At 41.8% G+C, this 21,288-nt stretch overlaps 1 protein-coding gene across 4 annotated transcripts in view; it reads right to left on the bottom strand.

The window, feature by feature from the left end:
* The window catches only part of LOC134345890 (disintegrin and metalloproteinase domain-containing protein 12-like), a 221,200-nt gene that overhangs the window by 65,341 nt on the left and 134,571 nt on the right, over nucleotides 1–21,288 (bottom strand). For all 4 annotated transcript variants that reach the window (XM_063047227.1, XM_063047228.1, XM_063047229.1 and 1 more), the window contains 2 exons: nucleotides 9,580–9,664; nucleotides 6,956–7,098 (listed from right to left, as the gene is read on the bottom strand). In XM_063047227.1, coding sequence (XP_062903297.1) covers nucleotides 6,956–7,098; nucleotides 9,580–9,664 — 228 coding nt within the window. The remainder of the gene's footprint in view (nucleotides 1–6,955; nucleotides 7,099–9,579; nucleotides 9,665–21,288) is intronic.

The raw sequence follows: 21,288 nt of genomic DNA, 5'->3' as shown, positions 1-21,288 counted from the left end.
GAAGGAAGAAATTTAATCCAGTGAAAAAAACCCTATGGGATCATGGTTATCAATTTATACTGCGTTATCCTGCAACCTTGAAGATTTTTTTGCCTGGTGGAGAAAAAAGATTTTTTGATGACTACCAGAAAGCAGAGCAGCTTGTGTGAAATTCTCTGAATATTCACCAGATACAAGAACAAATCCAGGGGAGCGAGACAAATTGAAGATGAAGATTGGGTTAAAGAATGGACTTGATGGATTTTTGAAGCTGGTTGAATGTATAAATATATAATTATACGAGGGGGGTAAGAAAGGTTAAAACTGGAGGAATATTAGTTGGGAATAGTAACAATAATTTTGTATATATATATATATATATATATATATATATATATATATATATAATTTTTTTTTGTTGCGGGGCAGCTGGAAGAAGCACTGATCGATTGCTACGCTAATCATGTGTGCAAGCGTGGCTTTTGCCACGACCCGTAAAATGGAGGGGGGTAGTGTTGTGTATCTTTTCATTCACAACATTAGTGGGGGGGTATTTTGTTTTTTCTTTTTTTGTATTCTTTCTATCTTTTCTTTTCTTTTTGCCTGGAAGGTTGGGAGGGAAACACATAGCAACATGGTGAAGTTTAAAGAGATTCCCCAAGGAAATATGAGAGTTGAGAAGATAAATAATGTTTTAGATTGGAGTAACTTTGTTAAGAATAATGACTAATTTTTTGAATTTTTTGAGTTTTAATGTTAATGGGCTTAATGGACCAGTGAAAAGAAAAAGAATCTTAACACATATTAAAAAAATGAAGATAGATTTAGCTTTTTTACAGGAAACACAGCTATCAGAAACAGAACATCAGAAACTAAAGAGAAATTGGGTGGGTAGTGTTGTTGCGGCTTCATTTAATTCAAAAGCGAGGGGAGTAGCAATTTTGATCAATAAAATGTTACCAATTAGAATACAAAATGTAATAACTGATTCTGCGGGGAGATATGTGATTATACATTGTCAACTTTTTTCTGAATTATGGACTTTTATGAATATTTATGCACCAAATGAAAATTATGCAAAATTCATACAAGAAGCTTTTCTGAATTTGGCGGATGCACATGAAAAAATATTAATTGGAGGAGACTTTAATTTTTGCTTAGACCCAGTCTTAGATAGATCAACCAAGGCTGTTATAAAATCGAAGGTAGTCAATTTAACTTTATCATTGATGAAGGATTTAAATTTGATTGATATATGGAGAAGAATCAATCCTAAAGAAAGACTATTCGTTCTATTCCCATAGACATAAAACTTACTCAAGGATAGATTTGTTTCTATTATCAATGCATATTCAATACAGAGTGAAAAATATGGAATATAAAGCAAGAATATTATCAGATTATTCCCCTTTATTAATGACAATAATAATGGCTGATAAGGAAGAAGTGGCTTATAGATGGAGATTTAATTCAACATTATTAAAACGTCAAGATTTCTGTGATTTTATGAAAAAGCAGATTCAATTTTTTTTGGATACAAATTTTCATTCAGTGGATGATAAATTTATATTATTGGATGCGATGAAAGCATATCTTAGGGGCCAGATAATAAGTTATACGTCTAAAATTAAGAAAGAATATATGGCAGAACTAGATCAATTGGAAAAAGAGATTACAAAAATAGAAAAAGAATCTCAAAGATATATGTCAGAAGAAAAACGAAGACAACTTGTCAATAAGAAGTTACAATATAATACGCTTCAGACATATAAAACGGAAAAGGCAATTATAAGAACTAAACAAAGGTATTATGAGTTAGGTGAGAGAGCACATAAAATTCTTGCCTGGCAGTTGAAAACAGAACAAGTTTCCAAAACAATAAATGCAATTAGAACAAGGGCAAATAAAATATCTTATAAACCTCTTGAAATAAATGAAACTTTTAAAAATTTATATTCTGAATTATATCAATCAGAATCCCAAAATGATGTTAATGAGATAGAAAGGTTTTTAATCACAAATTTCTCTTCCAAAATTGAATTTGGAAGAACAGAAGGGATTAGATATGCCTTTTACATTAAAAGAAGTTGAAGAAGCTTTAGGATCACTCCAAAGTAATAAATCTCCAGGAGAAGATGGTTTTCCACCTGACTTTTATAAAAAATTTAAAGATTTATTATTTCCTCTTTTTATGGAACTAATACGTCAAGCAGAAAAAATACATAAACTTCCAGAATCTTTTTCAACAGCGATTGTAATAGTATTGCCAAAAAGAGACAGAGACCCTATGAAACCAACATCATACAGGCCTATTTCTTTATTGAATACGAATTATAAAATAATAGCAAAAATTTTATCGAATAGATTATCTAAATATTTACCAAAATTAATACATATGGATCAAACAGGATTTATTAAAAATAGACAATTGGCAGATAATGTAACCCGGCTACTCAGTATAATTCATTTGGCACAAAAAAGGGATGAGAAGAGTATAGTAGTAGCTTTGGATGCAGAAAAAGCATTTGATAAATTAGAATGGGATGTTTTATTTCAAGTATTAGAAAAATATGGGTTAGGAACATCTTTTATAAATTGGATTAAAACTTTAAATTCTAACCCTAAGGCTAAAGTAGTGACAAACTCTCAAATTTCAACACCATTCCAGTTAAAAAGGTCAACTAGACAAGGTTGTCCATTATCATCTGCTTTATTTGTACTGGCGATAGAGCCATTAGCAGAACTAATCAGAATTGATCCAGATATTATGGGTTTCAGAGTTAATCAGGAGGAATATAAAATTAATCTTTTTGCCGATGATGTTTTGATCTATTTAACAAACCCACAACATTCATTACATAAATTATCTTCCAGATTGGATGAATATGGGAAGGTATCAGGTTACAAAATAAATTGGGATAAAAGTGAAATTTTACCTCTTACTAAAGGAGACTATAGTCAATGTCGATTAGTAACCCAATTTACATGGCCAGTAAATGGTATAAAGTATTTAGGTATAAGACTTGATAATGATGTAAAGAATTTATATAAATTTAATTATTTACCACTGTTGAAAAAAATTCAAGAAGATTTTGACAAATGGATAATACTACCAATGACATTAGTAGGTAGAGTCAATGTTGTAAAAATGAATATATTTCCTAGATTACAGTATTTGTTTCAAACATTACCAATACAATTGCCACAGAAATTTTTTCAAGAGTTAAATAAATGTGTGAGAAAATTTCTTTGGAAAGGTAAAATGTCAAGAATATCATTGGAAAAATTGACATGTAAATTTGGGTTAGGAGGGTTACAACTTCCAAACTTTAAAAACTATTATAAAGCAAATCAACTTAGATTTATTGCATCTTTCTTCGATGATCAAAAACCAGCATGGATTAAAATAGAACTAGATAAGATAGGAGAAAATAGACCTGAAGATTTTGTATATAAATGGGAATCTAAATCGATACGGGAAAAGAAAGAATCTCCTATATTAACACATTTGATTGATTTATGGAATAAGATAAATGTTGATAATGAAACACAGAAATCTCTATTAGCAAGGAGACCTTTGTTTCAAAACAGACTTATTCCTTTTACAATGGACAATCAACTTTTATATAATTGGTACCAAAAAGGGATTAAATTTATAGGAGATTGTTTTGAACGAGGTATATTGATGTCATTTGAACAATTAAAGGATAAATATAAAATATCTAATAATACTTTCTTTTGTTACTTTCAATTAAGGGTTTACTTAAAAGGTAAGCTGGGTCAAACAATGTTTTTGCCAAAACCTAATGAAATTGAAATTTTAATTCAAAAAGGAAAAATTAAAAAAATTTCTTGTATGTATAATTTGATTCAAGAACAGACAATTAAACAAGGAACCCATAAGTCAAAGCAAAAATGGGAAACAGATTTGAATATTAATATTGATGAAACAAATTGGTCAAGACTCTGTCTTGACAGTATGACAAATACAATAAATGTTCGACTTAGATTAGTACAATTTTTTTTACACCAATTATATATTACACCACAAAAAATAAATAGATTAAATTCAAATCTATCTGATAAATGCTTTCGGTGTAATCAAGAAATTGGTACTTTTTTACATTCTACTTGGTCTTGTTTTAAAATTCAACCCTTTTGGATAAATTTAAGAGTCTTATTGGAACAAATTACTGCAACTCAACTTCCACATAACCCTGTATTATTTCTATTAGGTGATATTGAAGGATAAAACCGAAACTTAAATTGAATAAATATCAGAAAGAATTTATAAAAATTGCATTGGCAGTAGCTAAGAAGACTATAGCAGTTACTTGGAAATCTGATTCGTATTTAAGTATGTATCATTGGAATAATGAAATGGCTAGTTCTATTCCACTCGAAAAAATTACTTATAATTTAAGAGATAAATATGTAACATTTTTGAATATTTGGCGCCCTTATTTACAAAAGGATGGCATATTTAAGTGCTCCGATAAAGACCTTGGTCCCTTGGGGAAAGTAACGAATAATTATACCAAATTTATTTTGAATCCCATGGAGCATGTGGAAACCTTCCAACATCCAGGCGGTTCTTTTCTTTTTTCTCTCTTTCTTTCTTTTTAGGTAGGACTATATATCGGGGGGGGGGGTTAAGGGGAGGGGGGAGGGTAGATTTTATCTTTTCATGTATTCTTTTTGAAAACTCAATAAAAATTATATTACAGAAAAATAAATAAATAAATAAATAAATAAAGTATAAAAGAGAGGAGAGAGTGGATATTGGATTACTGGAAAATGATGCTGGAGAGATAGTAATGGGGAACAATGAAATAGCGGATGAACTGAATAAGTATTTTGCATCAGTCTTTAATGTGGAAGATACGAGCAGGATGATGGAAGTTCCAGGTGTCTGGGGGCATGAAGTGTGCGAAGTTACCATTACCTGAGTGAAGGCTTTTGGGAAACTGAAAAGTCTGAAGGTAGGTAAGTCACCTGGACCAGATGGTGCACACCCCAGGGTTCTGAAAGAGATGGCTTAAGAAATCATGGAGGCATAGTAATGTCCATTCAAGAATCACCAGATTCTGGAATGGTTCTGGAAGACTGAAAATTTGCAAATGTCACTCCACTCTTCAAGAAGGGGGAGAGGCAGAAGAAAGGAAACTATTGGCCAGTTAGTCTGACCTCAGTGGTTGGGAAGCTGTTGGATTCGATTATTAAGGATGAGATGTCAGGGAACTCGAAGGCCCATGATAAAACAGGTTGCAGTCAGCATGGCTTTCTTCAAAGGAAAATCTTGCCTGACAAATCTGTTAATTCTTTGAAGAAATAACAAGCAGATAAAGGAGAATCAGATGATGTCATGTACTTGGATTTTCAGAAGGCCTTTGACAAGGTGACATACAAGAGGCAGTTGAACACGCTATGAGCCCATGGTATTACAAGAAAGATTCTAGCATGGATAAACCAGTGGCTGATTGGCAGGAGGCAAAGAGTTGTAATAAAGGGAGCCTTTTCTGGTTGGCTGCCATTGACTAGTGGTGATCCACTGGGGTCTGTGTGGGGACCAATTGTTTTCAGGTTATATGTCAATATTTTGGATAACGGCATTGATGGCATCGTTGCTCAGTTTGAAGACGATACGAAGATAGGTGGAGGGGCAGGTGGTTTTGAGGAAGTAGAGAGACTACAGAATGACTCAGACAAATAAAGAGAATGAGCAAAGAAATGGCAGATGGAATACAATGTTGAGAAGTTATGGTATTCCACTTTGTTAGAAGAAATGAAAGGGTTGTCCATTTTCCAACTGGAGAGAAAATACAAAAAACTGAGGCACAAGGGCCTTGGGAGTCCTTGTGCAGGATTTCCTAATGGTTCATTTGCAGGTAGAGTCTGTGGTGAGGAAGGCAAATGTGACATTAGCAATCATTTCAAGACAACTAGAATATAAAAACTATAAAGTACTGGTGAGGCCTCACATGAGTATTATGAGTAGTTTTGGGCCCCTTATCCTATAAAGGATATACTGAAGCTGGAGATGGTTCAAAGAAGGTTCACAAAAATGATTCCAGGATTGAATAGCTCGTCATATGAAGACCATTTGATGACTCTGGGCCTGTATTCAACAGAATTCAGAAGAATGAGGGGTGACATCATTGAAACCTGTCGAATGGTGCACGGAGTGGATATGGAGAGGACATCTCTGATGGTGGGAGACCAGAGGTCAAGCCTCAGAATAGAATGGCGTCCTTCTGGAATGGAGATGAGGAGGGATTTTTTAGCCAAGGAATGGTGAATCTGTGGAATTCTTTGCCACAGGCAACTGTGGACATCAAGTCTTTAGATATATTTAAGGCAGAGACTGATGGATTCTCGATGGGTCAGAATGTAAAGGGATACAGAGAGAAGGCAAGAGATTGGGGCTGACAGGTGGCAGAGAAGGAGTGCCGGGGTGGGGGGTGGCATGGGTGTAGACACACCCAGCCCTGAGACACTAAGCAAGGTCATTTGATTCCAAACAATTGGTCTATTATCACTACAGAATGTGCCTCTGGAGCTTCTCACACTCTCCCCTCTTCCTTCCCCTTTTCCCAACCATGATTCCACTCTCCCTGCCCCCTTCCCACTCTCAGTCCTCAGCAGAGACCCATATCGGAATCAGTTTTATCATCAGTCACATGTGTCATGAAATTACTTTTTTTTAAAACGGCAGCAGTATAGTGTTGTACATACAAGGGCTGCAGTACCATGCAAACATGTTAGGCAACCTGGCTGAGTATATGTGCCAGACTTTGGCACAGAACTGTATACCCACTACCTTCTGTAGCTTGTTCCATTCCTGGACGTCTGTGTTTCCATACCAGGCTGTGGTGGGACCAGTCTGCACACGGTCCACTCGCTGGGCCAAGCCAATAATCCCTCATTCCCTTGGCCGCTAAAGTATGCTCATGTCAACGTGCCAGATTCTTCTTACCCCACAGCTTCTTCCATGATGCAGCCAGCACTCTCACCCGGGCACTGGCATTTCCGTTCCTTTGTGTCATGAGAGATTCCAAGATTGTGTCCAAGCTCATGAGAAATGGTAGCCGAAATTGCCAGGAAGCTTGAGTGAATGTCCTGGTGGGGGGGAAACAAACAACATCTCAAGTACATCCCTAGAATCAGCGGTCCCAACCACCAGGCCATGGACCGGTACCAGGCCGCAAAGCATGTGCTGCCGGACCGCGAGGAAACGATACGAGTCAGCTGCACCTTCCCTCATTCCCTGTCATGCACTGTTGAACTTGAACATAGGGTTGCCAACTGTCCCGTATTAGCCGGGACATCCCGTATATTGGGCAAAATTGGTTTGTCCCGTATCTCCCCCGCTAAGGTAGAGCGTTCCTCTGAAACCTTTCATGCCGAAATGAAGTGAAGCGAAGAAGCAATTACCATTAATTTATATGGGAAAAATTTTTGAGCGTTCCCAGACCCAAAAAATAACCTAACAAATCATACCAAATAACACATAAAACCAAAAATAACTAACACTAACATATAGTAAAAGCAGGAATGATATGATAAATACACAGTCTATACAAAGTAGAAATAATGTATGTACAGTATAGTCTGGAAGACGAAGGCAAAACTGATTGGGGGGGGAAATCGGCACGTCACGCATGCGCACAAGGCTTCATGGTCATGGTAGTCTTTCCTGGGGTAAAGTTTCCTGGGATTTGACTGCTACCCTTATTTGGGAGTGAGAAAGTTGGCAGCCCTAACTGTAAAAGACATGTTGAGGTGAGTTTAACCCTACTTGCCAGTCCGCAAGAATATTGTCAATATTAAACCGGTCCGCGGTGCAAAAAAGGTTGGGGACCCCCTGCCTAAAATCATCCCCTCATGTCACAGAAACCAAATCAACTGTGTAACTGTATAAACGTGTTAAATAAACAGTAAACTTAACAGTAAACCAGTTAAATTAATGAACTGTGTAAACTGGAGAACTAACTGAACAGCTTCACAGTTGGTTGCTCCCACTGACAGCGAACACCCCCTCCCCCCAGCGTATCTGCTATCACGGTCTGGTGAAAGTACATAGGATGCGCACAGATCAGTGACACATAGAACGCGGTTGAGAGATTTATTCATTTTGGTGAAGGGCAAACCATTTCTATTTCTCCAGATTGTGAGTTATGCAGTCTCCTTCCACTCAGTCTTCACCAGTGAGCTGAACCTCCAGCTGCTGATCACCAATTCTCCGTCCCACTCTGCCTGTGTGCCTGTTGACTCTAGTGTGGTTCTGATGAAGCTCAGTGCATGTTTGGGGAACAGCACCTCAGCCTGGTCACATTACAGTCCCGACAACTCAATAATTAGCTCAGGAACTACCACTGATCTCCCCCTCCCTCTCATTTCCTGTATCCAGTAAGAACATAGAGCAAAACAACTCAGCCAGGCCCTTGGGTCCACAATGTTCATCCTGAACGCTTCACTAAATTAAACTGATCATTTCTACCTGCACATGATCCATATCCCTTTCATTCCAGTTAGAATATAGAACAGGAACAGGCCGTTTGGCCCACAGTATCACACAAACCAATCTTCCATTCGTGGACTCACTTTACACTGCACGCTGTTGGAGCAGTGCTGCCAGGATAATCAAGGACTCGACCCACCCAGCCAACAGACTTTTCGTCCCTCTTCCCTCCGGGAGAAGGCTCAGGAGCTTGAAGACACGTACGGCCAGATTTGGGAACAGCTTCTTTCCAACTGTGATAAGACTGCTGAACGGATCCTGGCCCGGATCTGGGCCGTACCCTCCAAATATCCGGACCTACCTCTCGGTTTTTTTTGCACTACCTCACTTTCCATTTTTCTATTTTCTATTTATGATTTATAATTTAATTGTTTAATATTTACTAATTTTTACTATTTTTAATATTTAATATTTGTAATCCAGGGAGCGCGAAGCGCAGAATCAAATATCATTGTAATGATTGTACGTTCCAGCACCAAATGTTTGGCGACAATAAAGTATAAAGTATCTATGCTGACTGCAATGTACAATTAAAGTAAGTCCCTTCTCCCTGCACAATGTCCATATTCCCCAGTCCATGCTGTTCATGTGTCTGTCTGACAGCTTCTCAACACCACTATCAAACCAACTTCCAGCACCAAACCGGGCAGCCTCCGTGCTCTGTGTAAAAAAAACTTGCACCTTCTCACTGGGACATCAGGAACCAGAGAATGGGTGGTCACTAGCTGACCAAGGAAAATGCATTAAGCTCCTGGGAAATGGAAGAAAGAGGGAATAGTGATAATCAATTTACCAAGAAGAGTACACTGGGACCCCAGAAACTTGAGAAACGGCGATGGATGATCACTAGTTGACCAAGCAGAGTATGCTGGGACCCCAGGAATTGGAGAAACTGGGATGGGTGGTCACCAGTTGATCAAGGAGAGTATGCTGTGACCCCAGGAAGTGAGGAAAGGGGGATGGGTGGTCACCAGTTGACCAAGGAGAGTGCACTGAGATCCCAGGAACAGGGGAAATGTGGATGGGTGGTGAGAGCTGGGACGCCAGGAACTGGAAAAACAGGAAGAATGTGAGCTTACCAGGTTTACTCCTCCAGAATGACTTGTTGAACAAATGGAGCCAAAAGACGCCAGTCCAGCCGTGCCCCCATTGAAAATTCCACCTCTGGAAGAGGGAAAGCAACAATAAGACAGATGGACATGCCAGAATGCTCAGAGAGTTAAGGGGATTATCCCCGGCCTGTTCTAGGGCGTACTCTGTGAACCCCTCCGGGGCACCTGTGAAAACGAGTTTTGACCCAGCAACCAATCCAGTTTTGAGAGGAGGGGATTTCATCCAAGTAGAAAAGGGAATAAAGACCTTTAACCAGCAGCCAATTGGTGTTTGGGATTGATTCGCAAGAACAAATTAAAGGAAGGCTGGGGCAAGCGCAGTGGCCATCGTCTGAGTGGGCAGAGTCAGTGTGATGATCACGAGGCTTTAGCTCTTCGAGGTTTCAGAAAGGCTGAAGGATAAGTTTTATTTTCCTTCCCTTCTTTCTATCTGCTCAGTGAGGACAGTAGAGATGCCTGGCAGGATCGTGGAATGCTCCTCTTGTGGAATGTGTGAATGCAGGGAGACCTGCAGTGTCCCTGACAACTACAACTGCGAGAAGTACATCCAGCTGCAGCTTCTAACACTCCACGTTAAGGAGTTGGAGCTGGAACTGGATGAATTCTGGAGGCTGAGGGGGTGATAGATTGGACATACAGACAGGTAGTTACACCCAAGGTGCAGGACAATGGAAAATGGGTAACATTCACGAAGGGGAAAGGGGTTAGGAGCCAGTGTAGAGAACCCCAGGGCCATCGTCCTCAACAACAGGTATATCACTCTGCATACTGTTGGGGGGTGGGGGGGCAGGATGGTCAGGTCTCTGGCACTGTCTGCCTCTGTGACTCAGAAGGGAAGGGGGAAGAAGAGGCAATCAGGAGATGATAGAGGAACAGACAGGAGGTCCTGTGGACGGGAAGGAGATTCCGGGAATGGTATCCTCAGCATTCTTAAGTGGGAGGGTGAGCAGTCACAGACACCAATGACAGGGGTAGGGTGAGTGATGAGGTTCTAAGGGGGGAGTTCAAGGAGTTGGTGCTAAGTTAAAGGGCAGGACCCCCAGGGCTGTGATCTCAGGATTTCTACCCGTACCATATGCTAGTGAGGCCAGGGCTAGGAAGATTCTACAGTTTAACACATGGCTAAGGAGTTGGTGTAGGAAGGAGGGTATAAAGTTTTTCGATCATTAGGCTCTCTTCCAGGGGAGTTGGATCCTGTACAGAAGGGACGGTTTGCACCTGAACTGGAGGGGGACTAATATCATGGTGAGAAGGTCTGTTAATGTTGCATGCTGGGGTTTAAACTAGAGTTACAGGGGGATGCGAACCAGAATGCCAGAACAGGTAGTGGAGAGAGATGTTGGTAAGACCTCAGACAAGGTTAGGAATCAAAAGTCTGAGCATGGTGCGACTTGTGTCCCGAGCTGCGTGTATTTCAATGAAATTAGTATCGTAGGAAAAGAGGATGATGGTGCTGAAAATGAGTTAGCTGCTTTACAAACAGAGGCCATATGCAATGAGGAGAGGCTGTTGAAAGGGCAAAATTGTAGTCAACAGGATGAATTGCAAAGTAAAAGGTGGACAAGATCAGAAAGGGTGAATACAGGACTGAAGGTGTTGTATTTGAATGCACCCAGTGCATGGAATAATGTCGATGAACTTGTAGCACAGTTGCAGATTGGCAGGTACGATGTTGTAGGCATCACTGAACCGTGGCTGAAAGAAGATTATAGCTGGGAGTTTAATGTTCAAGGATACACATTATATTAAAAAGACAGACAGGAAGGCAGAGGGGGCAGCATTGTTCTGTTGGTAAAAAATTAAATCAAATCATTAGAAAATGACATAGGGGTCAGAGAGTGTTGAACCATGGTTATAGAGCTAAGGAATTGTAAAGGTAGAAAGACCATGATGGGAGTCTGGCGGAGGAACTGAAGAAGTATTTTGTATCAGTCTTCACTGTGGAAGACACGAGCAGTATGGTGGAATTTACAGGTGTCAGGGGTCATGAAGTGTGTGAAGTTACCATAACTAAAGAGAAGGTTCTTGGGAAACCGAAAGGTCTGAAGGTAGATAAGTCCCCTGGACCAGATGTTGTATACCCCAGGGTTCTGAAAGAGACGGCTGAAGCAATTGTAGAGGTTTTGGAATCAGAATCAGAAACCATATCGCCAGCATATATGGTGAAATTTGTTAACTTTACAGCAGCAGTACAACAGAATACATGATAATTAAATATAGAGGGAAAAAACTGAGTTACATTAAATATATGTCTACTATAGTTAAGTTAAAATAACTAGTTCAAAGTAACACAAATTTTAAAAAAAGTGAGGTAGTGTTCACCGTTCAACGTCCATTCAGAAATCGGGTGGCAGAGGAGAAGAAGCTGTTCCTGAATCGAGTGCGAGTGTGTGAACCCTAATGCGAGTGTGTGTCTTCCAGCTTCTGTACCTCCTACCTGATGGCAGCAGTGAGAAGAGGGCATGCCCTGGGTGGAGGGGACCCTTAATGAAGGATGCTGACTTCCTTGAAGATGCCTTGTATATTTGTGGAGGCTGGTACCCATGATAGAGCTGACTAATTTTACAAATTTCATTTAGTTTTTATTCATTTACGGGATGTGGGCATTACCAGGTAATGCCACCATTTATTGCCCATCCCTGGAGTTACAGGGGGATGGGAACCAGCATGTCACTACAGTTAGTGGAGAGAGATGTTGGTAAGACCTCAGACAAAGTCAGGAATCAAAAGGTTGAGCATGGTGCGACTAGTGTCCTGAGCTGTGTATATTTCAATGCAGGGAGAGTCACAGGAAAGACGAATGACAGTGCTAAAGGTGAGGTTGCTGGTTTATGAACAGAAGCACTGTGTAGTGAGGAGAGGCTGTTGATAGGGCAAAATTGTAGTCAACAGGATGAGTTGCAATGCAAAAGGTGGACAAAATCAAAAAGCATAAAAGACATTGGGCTCGTCTGGTAGTGAAACATCACTGCCATTCATGATGTTGGGTTTCACTTTGTAGGAAGTAATGTCCTGCAAACCCTGCCAGAGTTGATGCACATCTGATGTTGCCTCCAAGCTCTCCCAGAATTATTTCTTCACTCTTGAAATAGCCCTAGCTTTAGCCCAAGTCATAACTGGCTTTCTTATACAGACGTGGATCACCAGACTTATAATACCACAGATCTAGCCCTCAGTAGACTACATACCTCCTAATTCACTTACAGATTTTGGTTTGGGAATGAACAGTAAGTCTTTGTAGGCATACACTCATCCACACGGGTTTCAATGAAGTCAGTAACAGCTGCGGCCTACTCACCCAGGCTCGAAGGTGACTCCCTGAGCACAGTCCAGTCCACTGATAGAAAGCAGTCCTGTAAAAGCTGCTATGGCTCCCTAGTCCATACCTCTTCGGTCCTCACTACTGTGCTGCAACCTTCAGTCTCTGCCTACACGCAGGGAGAAGTATAGCCAGGTGATCAGACTTCCTGAAGTGACGGTGTGGGATAGCACGATGAGAACTATTGACAGTGGTGTAACAGTGCTCCAGGGTGTTGTTCCCTCTGGTTCTACAGATGATTTGTTGATGGTAATTATTTAGTGACTTTTTCAAGCTGGTCTGGTTAACATCCCCCAAAATGATGGGGACAGCATCAGGATGTGCTGTTTCATGCCTGTTGATTATATCACTCAGTTCATCTAGAGCCTGTATGACATTGACCTGAGATGTCTCTATCAGCTTTGCACATCTGGACACTTCAATTTTCGCCATTCTTCTTTACAAAACTGTTCAAGATCTGTCAGATTGCATGGGGATCATGACTGAATAACCCTTTTCAAGGCCAGCCACAAATTCTCACTTGCACTGAGATCAGATTGCAGGACATTAACTTTGTTGTTTTAACCCATTCCTGTGTAGCTTTGGCTTTATGCTTGAGGTCATTGTCTTGACAGAAAACACATCTTCTCCTAAGTTGCAGTTCTCCTGCAGACTGTATCAGGTTTTCCTGCAGGATTTCCTTGTATTTTGCTGCATTCATTTTGCCCTCTACCATTACAAGCCTTCCAGAGCCTGCTGCAGTGAAGCATCCCCACAGCATGATGCAGCCACCACCACGCTTCACGGTGGGGATGGTGTGTCTTTGATGATGTGCAGCATTTAGCTTACACCAAAACAGCATTTAGTCTGATGGCCAAAAAAGCTCAATTTTGGTTCAGTCAGACCATAGAACCATCTTCTAGCTGACCTCAGAGTCTCCCACATCCCTTCTGGCAAACTCTCAATGAGATTTCATGTGAATTTTCAACAGTGGCTTTCTCTTTGACACTCACCCACAAAGATGCGACAGGTGAAGTACCTGGGTAACAGTTGTCGTACGTGCAGTCTCTCCCATCTCCGCCATTGAAGCTTGTAACTCAACCAGATTGTCATAGTTCTCTTAGTGGCCTCCCTCACTAGTCCCCTTCTTGCACGGTCACTCAGTTGAGGACGGCCTGCTCCAGGCAGATTTACAGCTGTGCCATATTCTTTCCATTTCTTCATGATTGACTTAACTGTTCAAGGGATATTCAGTGACTTGAAAATTTTCCTGTATCCATTTCCTGAGTTGTGCTTTTCAATAACCTTTTCACAGAGCTGTTTGGAGTGTTTTTTTGTCTTCCTAGGTAGTTTTTGCCAGGATACTGACTCACCGGCAATTTGATCTTCCAGATACAGGGGTATTATTACCACAATCAATTGAATCACCTTGACTGCACATGGGTGATCTCTATTTAACTAATAACTAATTATGTGACTTCTAAAACCAATTGGCTGCACCAGAGGTGATTTGGTGTGTCATATTATGCAATCAATTATTTTGCATTTTATGTTTGTAATTAATTTAGATCACCTTGTAGAGATCTGTTTTCACTTTGACACAAAATAGTCTTTTTCTATTGATCAGTGTCAAAAAAAGCCAAATTGAATCAACTGTGATTCAATGCTGGAAAACAATAAAAATGAAAACTTCCGGGGGGCGGGGGGGGTGAATAACTTTTATAGGCACTGTAGTTGGAGTTGCGGAAGTAGAGAGACGACAGAAGGACTTAGATTAGGAAAATGGGCGAGGGCATGGCGGATGGAATACGTTGTTGGGAGGTGTACGGTTATGCACTTTGGTAGCATTCTACTCCGAAATCTTATGGACGAATGGTTCATTCCTAACCAGGCTTCCCTCAGCATGGAAAAGATGGGCATAGTCTTGAAAGGGAGGATCATAGAACCATAGAACACTACAGCACAGCAAAAAGGCCATTTGGCCCTTCCAGTCTGTGCTGAAATGTTATTCCACTAGTCCCACTGACCTGTATACAGTCCATAACCCTCTAGACCTCTCCCATCCATGTATCTATCCAATTTATTCTTAAAACTTAAGAGTGAGCCCGCATTTACCACGTCAGATGGCAGCTCGTTCCACACTCCCACCATTCTCTGAGTGAAGAAGTTCCCCCTAATGTTCCCCCTAAACTGAGTGGAAACTCCAGCAGAACAACATGAGAGAGGTCTGGAGGGGGATGAGGACCATCGCTGGGTTCTGGCAAACTAGGAACAGAGGAGCGGAAGGCAGTGTGGACAGGGCCAATGAACTTAACCTGTTCTTTAACAGATTTGACATTGTGACCCCTGCCCATCCCCCACATGAGCCATCTGTTGTTGGCCCCCAACCAACACATATTCAACTCTCCCCTCCTACCCCTCCTCACAGTCCTCACCCTGCTCTCATGACTATACCCTTTTCCCACACGAAACCACCACGGTGGGCTTCACAGCTGAACAGGTGAGAAGACAGCTGAAACGTCTCAACCCAAGCAAGGCTGCAGGACCGGATGGTGTCAGTGCCAGGGTGCTCAAAGCCTGTGCCCCTCAGCTATGTGGAGCACTTCGCCATGTCTTCAACCTGAGCCTGAGGCTCCGGAGGGCTCCTGTGCTGTGGAAGACGTCCTGCCTCATCCCTGTGCCGAAGACGCCACGCCCCAGCGGCCTCAATGACTACAGACCGGTGGCATTGACCTCCCACATCATGAAGACCCTGGAGAGACTTGTTCTGGAGCTGCTGCGGCCTATGGTCAGGCCACACTTAGATCCCCTCCAGTTCACCTACCAGCCCCGACTAGGAGTTGAGGATGCCATTGTCTACCTGCTGAACCGTGTCTACGCCCACCTGGACAAGCCAGCGAGCACTGTGAGGGTCATGTTTTTTGACTTCTCCAGTTCGTTCAACACCATTCACCCTGCTCTGCTGGGGGAGAAGCTGACAGCGATGCAGGTGGATGCTTCCCTGGTATCATGGATTCTTGATTACCTGACTGGCAGACCACAGTACGTGTGCTTGCAACACAATGTGTCCAACAGAGTGATCAGCAGCACTGGGGCTCCACAGGGGACTGTCTTGTCTCCCTTTCTCTTCACCATTTACACCTTGGACTTCAACTACTGCACAGAGTCTTGTCATCTTCAGAAGTTTTCGGATAACTCTGCCATAGTTGGATGCATCAGCAAGGGAGATAAGGTTGAGTACAGGGCTACGGTAGGAAACTTTGTCACATGGTGTGAGCAGAATTATCTGCAGCTTAATGTGAAAAAGACTAAGGAGCTGGTGGTAGACCTGAGGAGAGCTAAGGTACCGGTGACCCCGTTTCCATCCAGGGAGTCAGTGTGGACGTGGTGGAGGATTACAAATACCTGGGGATACGAATTGACAATAAACTGGACTGGTCAAAGAACACTGAGGCTGTCTACAGGAAGGGTCAGAGCTGTCTCTATTTCCTGAGGAGACTGCGGTCCTTTAACATCTGCCGGACGATGCTGAGGATGTTCTACGAGTCTGTGGTGGCCAGTGCGATCATGTTTGCTGTTGTGTGCTGGGGCAGCAGGCTGAGGGTAGCAGACACCAACAAAATCAACAAACTCATCCGTAAGGCCAGTGATGTTGTGGGGATGGAACTGGACTCTCTGATGGTGGTGTCTGAAAAGAGGATGCTGTCCAAGTTGCATGCCATCTTGGACAATGTGTCCCATCCACTACATAATGTACTGGGTGGGCACAGGAGTACATTCAGTCAGAGACTCATTCCACCGAGATGCAGCACAAAGCGTCATAGGAAGTCATTCCTGCCTGTGGCCATCAAACTTTACAACTCCTCCCTTGGAGGGTCAGACACCCTGAGCCAATAGGCTGGTCCTGGACTTATTTCATAATTTACTAGCATAATTTACATATTACTATTTAACTATTTATGGTTCTATTACTATTTATTATTTATGGTGCAACTGTAACGAAAACCGATTTCCCCCAGGATCAATAAAGTATGACTATGACTAAACCTTTCCCCTTTCACCCTAAAGCCATGTCCTCTCGTATTTATCTCTCCCAATCAAAGTGAAAAGAGCCTACTCACATTTACTCCGTCTATACCCCTCATAATTTTGTAAACCTTTATCAAATTTCCCCTTATTCTTCTACGCTCCAAAGAATAAAGTCCTAACCTGTTGAATCTTTCCCTGTAACTCAACTCCTGAAGACCCAGCAACATCCTAGTAAATCTTCTCTGCACTCTTTCAATCTGACTGATATCCTTCTTATAGTTAGGTGACCAGAACTGCACACAATATTCCAAATTTGGCCTCACCAATGTCTTATACAACCTCCCCATAACATCCCAACTCCTATACTCAATACTTTGATTTATGAATGCCAGGATGCCAAAAGCCTTCTTTACAACCCTGTCTACCTGTGATGCCACTTTCAGGGAATTATGTATCTGAACTCCCAGATCTCTTTGTTCCTCTGCACTCCTCAGTGCCTTACCATTTACTGTGTATGTCCTACCTTGATTTATCCTTTGTCTGCATTAAATTCCATCTGCCATTTTCTGGCCCATTTTTCCAGTTGGTCCAGATCCCTCTGCAAGCTTTGAAAGCCTTCCTCGCTGTCCACAACGCCTCCAATCTTAGTGTCATCGGCAAACTTGCTGATCCAATTTACCACATTTTCATCTAGATCATTGATATAGACAACAAACAACAATGGTCCCAGCACAGATCCCTGAGGCACACCACTAGTTACAGGCCTCCAGTCTGAGAAGCAATCATCCACTGCAACTCTCTGTCTTCTCCCATGCAGCCAATTTCGAATCCAGTTTACAACCTCTCCATGGATATCTAGTGTCAGAACCTTCTGAACTAACCTCCCATGTGAGACCTTGTCAAAGGCCTTACTAAAGTCCATGTAGACAACATCCACAGCGTTCCCTTCGTCTACTTTCTTGGTAAGCAAAGTTTTACCACAAAGAGTGTACCTCTGTGGAATTAGCTGCCAGAGCAAGTATTTGGAGCAGGTACAGTAACAACTTTTGTAATATATTTGCACAGATACATGAATAGAACTGGCAAATGGAACACATTGCCTGGCGTGGACCAGTTGTGCTGAACGGCCTGCTTCTGTGCTGCGTGTCTCGAGGACTCTACTCATTGTGAAAGAAGGAATGAAGGAGCAGATTAGCATTTAAACACAGGAGATTACAAAATGGTGCAGGACCTAGGGATCTGCGGATCGTAGTGCACTGGGGTCTGGCCTGTGTGTACGCAGCTAACTAGGAAGGACCTATAGGATGTCTGTCTTCAGTGCAAAGTATATGAAGTCTAAAAGTAAGGAGCTTTAGATAAGACCATGAGACATAGGAGAAGAACTAGGCCATTTGGTCCATCAGTCCGATCCGCCATTCAATCATGGCTGATCCTTTTTCTTTCCCTCCTCAGCCCCACTTTGATGCTGTGTCCAATCAAGAACCAATCAAGCTCTGTCTTAATTACACCCATGACCTGGCCTCCACAGCTGCTTGAGTAATAAATTCCACAAATTCACCACCATATGGCTAAAGAAATTTCTCTGCATCTCTGTTTTAAATGAACAGCCCTCTATCCTGAGGCTGTGCCCTCTTGTCCTGGACTTCCCCACCATGGGAAATATCCTTTCCACATCTACCATGTGCCTTTAAACATTTGAAATATTTCAATAAGGTCCCCCCTCATTCTTCTGAATTCCAGTGAGTACAGACCCAGAGCTATCAAAAGTTCCTCATCTGAAAAAGCTTTCATTCCCAGAATCATCCTTGTGAACCTACTCTGAACCTTTTCCAAAGCCAGCTTATCTTTTCGTAGGTGAGGAGCCCAGAACTGTTAACAATACTCAAGGTGAGGCCTCACCAGTGCTTTATAAAGCCTCAGCATCACATCCCTGCTCTTGTATTCTTAACCGCCTGAAATGAATGCTAACATGGCATTTGCCTTCCTCACCACTGACTCAGTCAGCAAGTTAACCTTCAGGGTGTTCTGCACAAGGACTCCCAAGTCCCTTTGCATCTCAGATTTTTGGATTTTCTCCCCATTTAGAAAATAGTTTGCACATTTATTTCTTCTACCAAAGTGCATGACCGTGCATTTTCCAACATTGTATTTCATTTGCCACCTTTTTGCCCATTCTCCTAATCTGTCTAAGTCCTTCTGCAGCCTACCAGTTTCCTCAACATTACCTGCCCCTCCACCAATCTTCGTATCATCTGCAAACTTGGCAACAAAGCCATCTTTTCATCTATAGAGGTGTATAAGATGATGAGAGGCATTGATCATGTGGATAGTCAGAGGCTTCTCCCGAGGGCTGAAATGGCTAGCACAAAAGGGCACCGTTTTAAGGTGTTTGGAAGTAGGTACAGAGGAGATGTCAGGGGTAAGTTTTTTTACACAGAGAGAGGTGAGTCCGTGGAATGGGCTGCCGGCGACAGTGGTAGAAGCGGATATGATAGGATCTTTTAAGAGACTCCTGGACAGGTACATAGAGCACGGAAAAATAGAGGGCTATGAGTAACCCTAGGTAATTTCTAATGTAGGAACATGTTCGGCACAGCTTTGTGGGCCGAAGGGCCTGTGTTGTGCTGTAGGTTTTCTATGTTTTCTATGTTTCTGTTCCATCATCTAAATCATTTATATACAACATAAAAAAGTGGTCCCAACACCAACCCCTGCGGAACACCACTAGTCACCGGCAGCCAACCAGAAAACGATCCTTTTTTCCCACTTGCTGCCTACTACCAATTAGCCAATGCTCTAATCATGTTTGTAACTTTCCTGTAATACCATGGGCTTTTTGTAAGCACCTTGTCAAAGGCCTTCTGAAAGTCCAAAATAAACAACATCCCCTGCATTCCCTTTATCTATCCTATTTGTAATCTCCTCAAAGAATTCCAACAGGTTTGTCAGGAAGGATTTTCCCTGAAGGAAACCATGCTGACTTTGTACTATCTTGTCCTGTGTCACCAAGTACTCCATCACCTCATCCTTAACAATTGACTCTAACATCCTCCCAACCACTGAGGTCAGGCTAACTGGTCTATAATTTCCTTTCTGTTGTCTTCCTCCTTTCTTAAAGAGTGGAGTAACATTTGCAAATTTCCACTCCTCTGACACCATTCCAGAGTCAAAAAATTTTTGAAAGATCATTCCTAATGCCTCCACAATCTCTACCGCTACATCTTTCAGAATGCCAGGGTGCTGGTCATCAAGTCCGGGTAACTTATGAACCTTTGGGTCTTTAGCTTTTTGAGCACCTTCTTCCTTGTAATAGTAACTGCACCCACTTCTCTGCCCTCACACCCTTCAACAGCTGGCACCTTGCTAGTGTCTTGCAAAATACTCATTCAGCTCATCCAGCATCTCCTTGTCCCTCATTATTACTTCTCCAGTCTCATTTTCTAGTAGTCCTACATCCATTTTCATCTCTCTGTTATTTTTACATGCATGGAAAAAGGTTTTAGTAACCACTTTGATATTGTTTGCTAGCTTGCTTTCAAATTTCTTCTTTTCCCTCCCAATGATTCTTTTAGTTACTCTCTGTAGGGTTTTAAAAGCTTTCCAATCCTCTGTCTTCACACTATTTTTTGCTTCGTTGTATGCCCTCTCTTTTGCTTTTACATTCGCTCTGAGTTCCATTGTGAGCCATGGTTGCACGATTTTGCCATGTGAGCATTTCTTCATTTTTGGAATACATCTATCCTGCAACTTCCTCACTTTTCCTCAAAACACACGCTATCGCTGCTCTGCTGTCATCCCTGCCAGCATCTCCTTCCAATTTGCTTTGGCCAAGAGTGGTGTGTGTTTGGAATACATTGTCAGGGATGGTGGTAAAGGGGGGGGGGGGTCAGATGTAGGTTTTTACACAGAGAGTGGTGTGTGTTTGGAATACACTGCCATGATGGTGTTGAAGCAGATACATTCGTGGTGAGTCCCTAGATGAGAGACTCTTAAGTAGGCACACAGGTAGTAGAGAGGGAAGGGTTAGATTGATCTTAAAGTAAGTTAAAAATTCAACACAACATGATGGGCTGAAGGGCCTGTACTGTGCTGGGTGTTCTATGCTCTACAGTGTGCATGAAGAGAGGTTAATTATAAGCCGAGCTGGGCTGAAACTCTCTGGAGTTTGAAGGAATGAGAGGTAACCTTACTGAAACATAAAATTCTGAGCAGTGCTATTGTGCTGAGGTATTTGAACAAGAGAGCAGTCATCCACTTCAGACAGAGAAAAAAGAGGAGGAATCTCCTCTCGGAAAATCATGAGACTTTGGAATTCTTTCAAAGGATTTCCAAGTTTGAATTGCTTAATA

The sequence above is a fragment of the Mobula hypostoma genome, chromosome 4 (genome assembly GCF_963921235.1).
Source record: "Mobula hypostoma chromosome 4, sMobHyp1.1, whole genome shotgun sequence".
Classification (NCBI taxonomy): Eukaryota; Metazoa; Chordata; class Chondrichthyes; order Myliobatiformes; family Myliobatidae; genus Mobula; species Mobula hypostoma.
Note: the sequence above shows the minus strand (reverse complement) of the source record. Positions and strands in the feature narration are given on the sequence as shown.